This window comes from Thalassophryne amazonica, chromosome 2 (assembly GCF_902500255.1).
Source record: "Thalassophryne amazonica chromosome 2, fThaAma1.1, whole genome shotgun sequence".
Taxonomy (NCBI): domain Eukaryota; kingdom Metazoa; phylum Chordata; class Actinopteri; order Batrachoidiformes; family Batrachoididae; genus Thalassophryne; species Thalassophryne amazonica.
The window spans coordinates 20,656,087-20,668,167 of record NC_047104.1 but is presented as its reverse complement, the minus strand read 5'-3'; the positions used below and the strand labels follow the sequence as shown (position 1 = coordinate 20,668,167).

Sequence of the window (12,081 nt, the reverse complement as noted above, 5' to 3'; positions counted from 1 at the left end):
GACATCCAGATTAAAAATGCACTGTTGTCGTTTTCTTCAGTCTTAGCTAAATTACTAGCTGCACTGCATGTTGCTGCATTGGGAACTGTCTTCTCTCCCCTGGTGTTGAATTCACATCCAGCACCAGAACTTTGGCCAATCAGAAGCCCACTGTGAAGAATCGGACAGCCACAAGATACAAATGAATGAGTATCATAGAAGTAGCAAACAAGTAGAGGACAAAACTGTAAACAATTGTGCAACCACATAGAAAGCTCTCCGTGTGATGTTCACTCAAAGTTTGGAGCGTGCACAAAACATTCCGACAGACTCAGCAGACATCAGCTGACATGACAAAGAACACATTTAACAAATGAGTAAAGGAATTGCAAATGGATATGTTTCTTCTTCATTTCAAAGTGACTGTGATTTATGGACATAACTGTGATGGCCGGACTGACAGTACAAGGGGTGACTTTAAGTACACTCAGTTAACAGCCATTTCTAGCAGGACAAAACTGGTTCTGTGTTCAAGCATCATGCCACAGCAAAAAAAAGTTAACATCAGCAAATCCAGTCTGGGAACATGCAATGGAACTATTGTAACTAGACTGCATTTATATAGCACTTTTTCCATCTACATCAGACGCTCAAAGTGCTTTACAAATAATGTCTCACATTCACCCCGATGTGAGGGTACTACCATACAAGGTACTCACAGCACAACAGGAGCAACTAGGGGATTAAGGACCTTGCCCAATGGCATTTAGTGATTTTCCAGTCAGGCTGGGATTTAAACTGATCCGCTGATCTCAAGCCCAACGGACTGAGTCTTCAGACATAGTTCAGATTAAAGGTGTTTGGTTGTTCAAAAAAAAGTCTTTACTGGAGTCAAATCCGGTGCAGCAAAGTATCAAATATATCTTTATTGTCTTTATTGTCATCAATAAGGAAAGCAAAGTTCAAACAACAAAACAACAAATGAAAAACTCTGTTATACTCTGAACCACCAATAACATGCAGGGTTCTAGCTAGAACTATTTTAGTGCCAGGTAAATTACGTGATCGTGACTCACGGCCGGGGGTCTGGGGGGCAGAGCCCCCTAAAGCTATAGGGTTTTTTACGTCTAAATCATTATTGGTAACCCATGTTTCTGTGAAGGCTCTCAATTGTCCAGGTGGTTTCCATAGTAGAGAAGCTTGAATCTTCGACTGGAATAAGTTGTTTGACGCGAGAACATTTCGCTTCTAATCGCAGAAGCTTCCTCAGCTAAAATTCTTGCTCTGGTAGTCTGACTTCTGTCTTGACTCTTATAGAGAAGCAATCTTCTTCTCCTTCTTCTCTACAAGAGTCAAGTCAGAAGTCAGACTACCAGAGCAAGAAGTTTAGCTGAGGAAGCTTCTGCGATTAGAAGCGAAACATCCTTGCGTCAAGCAACCCAGTCTAGTCAAAGATTCATGCTTCTCTACTATTGGTAAGCCATATTTTAACTAAATTTGAGTGGTTTTAGATTCATTGAAAGAAAGAATAAAAATGGCATTCACGAGGTCTGTCAATAAAGTAACGGTCCTTTTTATTTTTTTCAAAAACTATATGGATTTGAATCACGTGCGATTACATCAGCCAACCTTGAACCCTCGTGCACGTGCGTGAGTTTTTCCACGCCTGTCGGTTGCGTCATTCGCCTGTGGGCAGGCTTTGAGTGAGCACTCGTCCACCCCTCTCGTCTTTTTTTTCATTGTTCAGGAATGGCTCAGAGACTGCCGCTTTGCTTGATCAAAATTTTTTCAAAAACTATGAGGCACATCCGAGTGGACACCATTCAAGAAATTCAGCTGGTTTTCGGTGAAAATTTTAACAGCTGATGAGAGATTATGGAGTGTTACTGTTGCTTTAAGGACAACCCATGGAGCCGCAGGGCGCGCCGCGCCCCGAACCGCCATCATCTGCCTGTTTCAAGCTGAAAACTTCCAAATTTAAGCCTCTGTTGACCCAGGATGTCGTGAGAGAACAGAGAAGTTTCAGAAGAGATCGGGATCAGCAGTTTATCCGGACATTCCACTGTTAAAGGAGATTTTGTAATGAAAGACGTGCGGACGGATTCACGCATCGGCACCCAGCCGCTCATGGCACGGCGCCACAGCAAAACACCTCCGTTGGAAGCATTACAGGACAAGTTTGAACATGCCCAGCTGTTAAACAATTTCTCGGATACTCACTCGACTGAAAGCCATCAAAAACCACCTGAATCTTACGAATGGTTATCAACACGGAGGTGTTTTGCTGCCGCCCACCGTAGCTAGAATAGAACCCTGATAACGTGTGCCCATCTTTGATACTGTAGTGTTTCTGTGAGGTCGCACACTGTTATGTACCAAAATCTCAATAATACGCACATATTTTACCGGTAAAAAGTTTCAACTCAACCCCATGGCTGTGTGGTTCAAGGCCACATGCACAGATGAGATCAGACTAAACTCCCACCTCTCTGAGAATTGAGAACAGTTCATGTCAGGTCATACCTTCTTATAGCAGTTTGGCCTGTTATACATATTTAAAACCAAGTAACAATGCATTTTTCACACATTCACATGTTTACATACAGTGTTTTGAGGAGTATATAAAGCTTGTACATTAGGTATGCGTTGTGAACACTGTTTTAACTATTTCATGCAGTGACAGTTTTTTTCCTGTTTTCTAAACATCTCATAAGTGTCATCAATAATACTTCATTTTACACATAAAACAAAAATCATCAGCCTGCATTTCTTAATATTTGCTTTTTCTTTGGTACATTGCTGGTCTTCTTCAAAAAATATACACTACACCATAGTGTGTAGAGAACCACCTGGGGTCCTGAAGCCAGTGGTGTAGAGTCTCTGTGTGAGTCTTCAAATCAGAATTTTAAAACCAAAGCATACATCCACTCAGAGGTCTGAACATTTGAACATCCCTTCTGCAGATAACCTCTCGGGTCTTTTTTGGGGAACCTGGTCCCTGGTTTAACAAGATGCAGATGGACGGAGACAAAACAACAATATTCCATGACACTGACGGCTCAGTGAGCGAATATCCTGGAGCCTTCCTGGTCAAAGAGGACAACTGGCTGCTCCGCCACCCAGACTGCATCGATGTGCCCGACTGGAGAGCGGCAGTCTGCAGCGGGCGCTATGCACAAGTGAGTCACGTTCACACAGCAAAGGTCAAACTTCATCATCCCATCGTGGGAAATTCAGGTGAACGCCACACATAATAACCACACATAAACCCACATAATACTCACACAACACCCTCATAAACCCACATAACCACACACAATACTCACATAAACACACAGAATACCCATACACATAAACCCACATATTAACCACACACAATACACACATAAAACCCACATAAGACCCACATATTAACCACACATGACCCTTATAAACCCACATAATACTCACACAACACCCTCATAAACCCACTTAACCACACACAATACTAACATAAACACACAGAATACCCATACACATAACAACCACATATTAACCACACACAATACCCACATAATAACCACACAAATACACACATAATAACCACACACAATACACGCATATTAACCACACACAGTACACACATAAAACCCACATAAGACCCACATAATACCCAAATGATAACTCACATAAATCCACATAATACCCACATAAACATACATAATACTCACATAATACCCTCATAAGCCCACATAAGAACCACATAATACCCGCATATTAACTCATAATCACATAAACCAGTGTTGTATAGTAACGAAGTACAAAATACTTCACTACTGTACTTAAGTACGTTTTGGGAGACTTTGTACTTTACTTGAGTTTTTTTAATTCAGCTTACTTTCACTTTTACTTCACTACATTTCCGACCTTAATTGCATACTTCTACTCCGATACATTTTCTATTCGCCATGCCGTTACTCGTTACAAAAAACAAAAACAAAAAAAACAGCATGCACACACACACACGAAAAAGCCGTGTTTTCACCCAGAGACATCACTGATTACTAGTGACTGCAACGAAGTCAGGCCGATGTCATGAGGCATGACAAATCAGCCTTTTTTTTTTTTTGCAGAGTTTTGTTTTTTTGCAGTTGCGCACTTAGGGGGTGTTTGTCTGGAAAATTTCTCTACATTAATTACAGACCTGCAGCGGGTCTGTAATCAACTTTTCTGTAGCATGGCTTTGCTTTGAACCTTGAACCAATCGAAGCAGTGATTCGCAGGTCAAAGCAGTGCTTCGATCTATGATTCGTGGATTTTATTTCGCTTTATCCTAATTTTTTCCCGCAAAACCCTGAAGAGCATATGTCTGTGAGTAATATTTAATATTTTATGTTAAACCGACCTGTTATGGTCTTCTGAAACAGTTGATGAATTTTATAACTTAAAAACAGGACCGATGCTAACACGTTAGCATGTCTATGGCGTTTTCAATGCTAAAGTTAGCATTAAGCTGTTCGCATCAGCACGTTTGTGTTGATTTGTGTTTGTTGTCGTAAAAGAGTCAAATTGTAATTTTTTAATTTATTTTTATTCATATATTATAGCAACAACAATAACAGTCTACATAATAGACAATAATAGTTAATAATAATAGACTAATAATGTTACAATACAATTTTAGAGAAAGAGACAAAAAGAACCTAATGAAATTAAACAACAGAAAAGATAAAACCATGTAACAATGAAAATAAATAAATACATATAGAAATAAATAACTGTTTCCTGTGAACACCTAGTGAGTAGCCTACTCTCGTTTAGGTTTTGAAACCTTGTTTCTGAAGTGTTTTTGTGTGATGTGCACAATTTTCAGTACTTTGACTAATACTACCAGTCATTTACAAGCCTAGATAAACTTTGTAATATAAAAAAATCAGTCCGTTTTTGATTATTAACATTTAGTTGTACTTTTACTTTCAATACTTGAGTACATTTAGTTGTACATTACTTGTCATACTTAAGTACAATAAATACTAGATACTTTAAGACTTTTACTTGAGTAGCATTTCAATCAAAAGTCATTTTTTTAATGGGTATCTGTACTTTTACTTAAGTGTGATTTTCCGGTACTTTATACAACACTGACATAAACCCACATAAATCTACATAACCACACAAACCCACAAAATACTCGCATAAACACATAATACCCTCATAAACCCACATACATCCAATCGCATACACACACATAATACCCAAATGATAACCCGCATGATACTCATACAAAGTTACTTGAACTTATAATACTCACATATGACCCTCATAAACCCACATAAGACCCACACGGTCACACATAGAGAGCTTGTGAGAGTGATCATCATAGAGGGTGATTAGAGCCTGTGATTTGAAGCCACTTTGTTTCGGAGCTCAATCGTACTGTTTCGTTTATTGCATTGCATAAAAACATAACAAGTGCAAAAACACAGAAAGGGGGACTAAGATAAAACATAAATGCTCCCCCTACCAACAATATTATTAATTGTGATGAGTTTTCCCCTCTTGCTTGCGGATCCCCTCTTGCTTGCCTCTACTGGTGGTTGGCTCTCACTGCGGTATTGTATCACTTCCTGTTCCGGAGCACAGCGGTGTTTTGCTGTAGCTGTTTAATCTGCGCAGTTAGATTGATCTAGTTATCTAGATTACGATTTGTTTCCCAGTGTAATCTTTACGTGCCTTAACTAAAACACTCCTTCTGCTGAATCACCTCTAAATTATTTACACATTATTCACTTTGCGTGTTTTTAGGAATCCGCTAGCTTAGCGTAGCTACTAGCTCTTAGCCGATTTAGCATGGCGGCTTCTCCTGTCTCTCCCGCACTTTTCTGCTCTGGGTGTGAAATGTTTAGTTATTCCTCGGCCTCCTTTAGCAGTAACGGTACTTGTAATAAGTGTAGCTTATTCGTAGCTTTGGAGGCCAGGCTGGGCGAATTGGAGACTCGGCTCCGCACCGTGGAAAATTCTACAGCTAGCCAGGCCCCTGTAGTCGGTGCGGACCAAGGTAGCTTAGCCGCCGTTAGTTACCCCCTGGCAGATCCCGAGCAGCCGGGAAAGCAGGCTGACTGGGTGACTGTGAGGAGGAAGCGTAGTTCTAAACAGAAGCCCCGTGTACACCGCCAACCCGTTCACATCTCTAACCGTTTTTCCCCACTCGACGACACACCCGCCGAGGATCAAACTCTGGTTATTGGCGACTCTGTTTTGCGAAATGTGAAGTTAGCGACACCAGCAACCATAGTCAATTGTCTTCCGGGGGCCAGAGCAGGCGACATTGAAGGAAATTTGAAACTGCTGGCTAAGGCTAAGCGTAAATTTGGTAAGATTGTAATTCACGTCGGCAGTAATGACACCCGGTTACGCCAATCGGAGGTCACTAAAATTAACATTAAATCGGTGTGTAACTTTGCAAAAACAATGTCGGACTCTGTAGTTTTCTCTGGGCCCCTCCCCAATCAGACCGGGAGTGACATGTTTAGCCGCATGTTCTCCTTGAATTGCTGGCTGTCTGAGTGGTGTCCAAAAAATGAGGTGGGCTTCATAGATATTTGGCAAAGCTTCTGGGGAAAACCTGGTCTTGTTAGGAGAGACGGCATCCATCCCACTTTGGATGGAGCAGCTCTCATTTCTAGAAATCCGGCCAATTTTCTTAAATCCTCCAAACCGTGACTATCCAGGGTTGGGACCAGGAAGCAGAGTTGTAGTCTTACACACCTCTCTGCAGCTTCTCTCCCCCTGCCATCCCCTCATTACCCCATCCCCGTAGAGACGGTGCCTGCTCCCAGACTACCAATAACCAGCAAAAATCTATTTAAGCATAAAAATTCAAAAAGAAAAAATAATATAGCACCTTCAACTGCACCACAGACTAAAACAGTTAAATGTGGTCTATTAAACATTAGGTCTCTCTCTTCTAAGTCCCTGTTGGTAAATGATATAATAATTGATCAACATATTGATTTATTCTGCCTTACAGAAACCTGGTTACAGCTGGATGAATATGTTAGTTTAAATGAGTCAACACCCCCGAGTCACACTAACTGTCAGAATGCTCGTGGCACGGGCCGGGGCGGAGGATTAGCAGCAATCTTCCATTCCAGCTTATTAATTAATCAAAAACCCAGACAGAGCTTTAATTCATTTGAAAGCTTGACTCTTAGTCTTGTCCATCCAAATTGGAAGTCCCAAAAATCAGTTTTATTTGTTATTATCTATCGTCCACCTGGTCGTTACTGTGAGTTTCTCTGTGAATTTTCAGACCTTTTGTCTGACTTAGTGCTTAGCTCAGATAAGATAATTATAGTGGGCGATTTTAACATCCACACAGATGCTGAGAATGACTGCCTCAACACTGCATTTAATCTATTATTAGACTCTATTGGCTTTGCTCAAAAAGTAAATGAGTCCACCCACCACTTTAATCATATCTTAGATCTTGTTCTGACTTATGGTATGGAAATAGAAGACTTAACAGTATTCCCTGAAAACTCCCTTCTGTCTGATCATTTCTTAATAACATTTACATTTACTCTGATGGACTACCCAGCAGTGGGGAATAAGTTTCATTACACTAGAAGTCTTTCAGAAAGCGCTGTAACTAGGTTTAAGGATATGATTCCTTCTTTATGTTCTCTAATGCCATATACCAACACAGTGCAGAGTAGCTACCTAAACTCTGTAAGTGAGATAGAGTATCTCGTCAGTAGTTTTACATCCTCATTGAAGACAACTTTGGATGCTGTAGCTCCTCTAGAAAAGAGAGCTTTAAATCAGCAGTGCCTGACTCCGTGGTATAACTCACAAACTCGTAGCTTAAAGCAGATAACCCGTAAGTTGGAGAGGAAATGGCGTCTCACTAACTTAGAAGATCTTCACTTAGCCTGGAAAAAGAGTCTGTTGCTCTATAAAAAAAGCCCTCCGTAAAGCTAGGACATCTTTCTACTCATCACTAATTGAAGAAAATAAGAACATCCCCAGGTTTCTTTTCAGCACTGTAGCCAGGCTGACAAAGAGTCAGAGCTCTGTTGAGCTGAGTATTCCATTAACTTTAACTAGTAATGACTTCATGACTTTCTTTGCTAACAAAATTTTAACTATTAGAGAAAAAATTACTCATAACCATCCCAAAGACGTATCGTTATCTTTGGCTGCTTTCAGTGATGCCGGTATTTGGTTAGACTCTTTCTCTCCGATTGTTCTGTCTGAGTTATTTTCATTAGTTACTTCATCCAAACCATCAACATGTTTATTAGACCCCATTCCTACCAGGCTGCTCAAGGAAGCCCTACCATTATTTAATGCTTCGATCTTAAATATGATCAATCTATCTTTGTTAGTTGGCTATGTACCACAGGCTTTTAAGGTGGCAGTAATTAAACCATTACTTAAACAGCCATCACTTGACCCAGCTATCTTAGCTAATTATAGGCCAATCTCCAACCTTCCTTTTCTCTCAAAAATTCTTGAAAGGGTAGTTGTAAAACAGCTAACTGATCATCTGCAGAGAAATGGTCTATTTGAAGAGTTTCAGTCAGGTTTTAGAATTCATCATAGTACAGAAACAGCATTAGTGAAGGTTACAAATGATCTTCTTATGGCCTCGGACAGTGGACTCATCTCTGTGCTTGTTCTGTTAGACCTCAGTGCTGCTTTTGATACTGTTGACCATAAAATTTTATTACAGAGATTAGAGCATGCCATAGGTATTAAAGGCACTGCGGTGGTTTGAATCATATTTATCTAATAGATTACAATTTGTTCATGTAAATGGGGAATCTTCTTCACAGACTAAGGTTAATTATGGAGTTCCACAAGGTTCTGTGTTAGGACTAATTTTATTCACTTTATACATGCTTCCCTTAGGCAGTATTATTAGACGGTATTGCTTAAATTTTCATTGTTACGCAGATGATACCCAGCTTTATCTATCCATGAAGCCAGAGGACACACACCAATTAGCTAAACTGCAGGATTGTCTTACAGACATAAAGACATGGATGACCTCTAATTTCCTGCTTTTAAACTCAGATAAAACTGAAGTTATTGTACTTGGCCCCACAAATCTTAGAAACATGGTGTCTAACCAGATCCTTACTGTGGATGGCATTACCCTGACCTCTAGTAATACTGTGAGAAATCTTGGAGTCATTTTTGATCAGGATATGTCATTCAAAGCGCATATTAAACAAATATGTAGGACTGCTTTTTTGCATTTACGCAATATCTCTAAAATCAGAAAGGTCTTGTCTCAGAGTGATGCTGAAAAACTAATTCATGCATTTATTTCCTCTAGGCTGGACTATTGTAATTCATTATTATCAGGTTGTCCTAAAAGTTCCCTAAAAAGCCTTCAGTTAATTCAAAATGCTGCAGCTAGAGTACTGACGGCGACTAGAAGGAGAGAGCATATCTCATCCATATTGGCCTCTCTTCATTGGCTTCCTGTTAATTCTAGAATAGAATTTAAAATTCTTCTTCTTACTTATAAGGTTTTGAATAATCAGGTCCCATCTTATCTTAGGGACCTCGTAGTACCATATCACCCCAATAGAGCGCTTCGCTCTCAGACTGCAGGCTTACTTGTAGTTCCTAGGGTTTGTAAGAGTAGAATGGGAGGCAGAGCCTTCAGCTTTCAGGCTCCTCTCCTGTGGAACCAGCTCCCAATTCAGATCAGGGAGACAGACACCCTCTCTACTTTTAAGATTAGGCTTAAAACTTTCCTTTTTGCTAAAGCTTATAGTTAGGGCTGCATCAGGTGACCCTGAACCATCCCTTAGTTATGCTGCTATAGACGTAGACTGCTGGGGGGTTCCCATGATGCACTGTTTCTTTCTCTTTTTGCTCTGTATGCACCACTCTGCATTTAATCATTAGTGATCGATCTCTGCTCCCCTCCACAGCATGTCTTTTTCCTGGTTCTCTCCCTCAGCCCCAACCAGTCCCAGCAGAAGACTGCCCCTCCCTGAGCCTGGTTCTGCTGGAGGTTTCCTCCTGTTAAAAGGGAGTTTTTCCTTCCCACTGTAGCCAAGTGCTTGCTCACAGGGGGTCGTTTTGACCGTTGGGGTTTTACATAATTATTGTATGGCCTTGCCTTACAATATAAAGCACCTTGGGGCAACTGTTTGTTGTGATTTGGCGCTATATAAAAAAATTGATTGATTGATTGATTGATTTTCTTTAAAAGTCTGAATTGACAGTCATGACTTAAGTTGTTCTAAATGTACAAGTCTTTTTATCCAGTAAAACTTTCTTTTATCTGTTCTCCTGTAGAATGTAAATAAATGCCTATAAACAGCCTCTCTGTCATCGAGCTACGATACCTTCAGACAATTATGGGTATTTTCTGGAAGGATAAGGTTACCAACGTGCAACATTTCCTTTTTTAAATAGCCCTTATGAAACTTTTATTTTGCAAAATGAGTGTTTATATTTTTTGAAGATCTAGGCTGTAATTATTAAAACAAAATTGAAAATGTTAAACATTTTAGTTTATATGTAGAATCTAAAATATATGAAATTTTCACTTCCAGAAATCTGTGACAAAAAAAAAAAAAAATCTAGAACATTTTCATGATGTTCTGATTTTTTGAGATGCACATGCACACTAATGGCAGAGTCCAGGAAGTCAATGAAACTCTGGATTTTAGTCTGTATAGAGGCCAAATAAAAAAAAAAAAACAGTGTCATTTTAATCCACACACATCACAGCTTTGTCCGTGAAGTCAAAATTACTGAATGTTGTGGTTCCGCTAAGAGAACCCCCAGGCACATCATAGAACACAAACAATAGAATAAAAATAGCTTCATTGACCAGACACAGATGAACTTGAAATATACTGAGAGTGGTTGGGGATAGTTTGGGGTGTGAATTTTGAGCTGCGCTTCCAGGTGGAGCCAGTGATCTGTGTCTGTGCACTGAAAAGGGTGATTCCTCCTTGCTAAATATGCAGGCTGGTGTGTAGTTTGACAATCAAACACAGTCCTGTTTACTGCAATTTGGACAAGGGAATAAAAAGCATACTTGCTTAATTTGGCAGGCAGAATGTGGCAGAACACAGTCAGGCCGGAGGTCAAAACCAGGGAATACAAACAAGTCAGACAACACCAAACGCCAAGGCAGAACTCAAGGTCTCAACTCAGGGTCAAAAGATCAGGGCGCCGGCAGACAGAGACGAGGGTGCAGGAGTCAAAGTTTAAAAACTAGGGGACCGGGGAGCCAAAAATTAAAACGCCAGAGAGATCAACCACAAAGGAATGAATACAATCGAACACTGACCCTCAGTGGAGGGAGACTAATAAAGGTGGAGCTGATTCATCTCACTGGCAGGTGTGCAGGCAAAACAGGTGCACTGCGTTAGTGAGAGTGAACCTTTGATGTGTGACAATGGCACCCAGGTCACTGGCATTCACAACTTCACACAACACAGAGAAGGAGCCACAACATGTCCCTGACAAATACATCAACTCGGCACAGCACTCAGGCAAGTCACTGAGAGTCTCAGCATGTCCCATAAAGCAGCCAAAACCAGTGAATGGAATGTTCATTTTGTGGAGGGGGGTCATCCAGGCACATTCTTATCCATAATTATTTGGACAGTGGCACATTTTTTTGTAATTTTGCATGTGTAATTTCAATTCAATTTATTTCATTTACAGTGGGGTAAAAAAGTATTTTGTCAGCCCCTAATTGTGCAAGTTCTCGTACTTAGAAAGATGAGAGAGGTCTGTAATTTTCATCATAGGTACACTTCAACTATGAGAGACAAAATGAGAAAAAAAATCCAGAAAGTCACATTGTAGGATTTTTAAAGAATTTATCTGTAAATTATGGTGTAAAATAAGTATTTGGTCACCCACAAACAAGCAAGATTTCTGGCTCTCACAGACCTATAACTTCTTCTTTAAGAAGCTCTTCTGTCCTCCACCTGTTACCTGTATTAATGGCATCTGTTGGAACTCGTTATCTGTATAAAAGTCACCTATCCACAGCCTCAAACAGTCAGACTCCAAACTCAACCATGGCCAAGACCAAAGAGCTGTCAAAGGACACCAGGAAGAACATTGTAGATG

The 12,081-nt window shown here is 40.2% G+C and overlaps 1 protein-coding gene across 1 annotated transcript in view; it reads left to right on the top strand.

Annotated features, from left to right (window-relative positions):
- The window catches only part of cemip (cell migration inducing hyaluronidase 1), a 375,103-nt gene that overhangs the window by 282,055 nt on the left and 80,967 nt on the right, over positions 1-12,081 (top strand). The window contains exon 22 of the mRNA XM_034184142.1: positions 2,943-3,158. Coding sequence (XP_034040033.1) covers positions 2,943-3,158 — 216 coding nt within the window. The remainder of the gene's footprint in view (positions 1-2,942; positions 3,159-12,081) is intronic.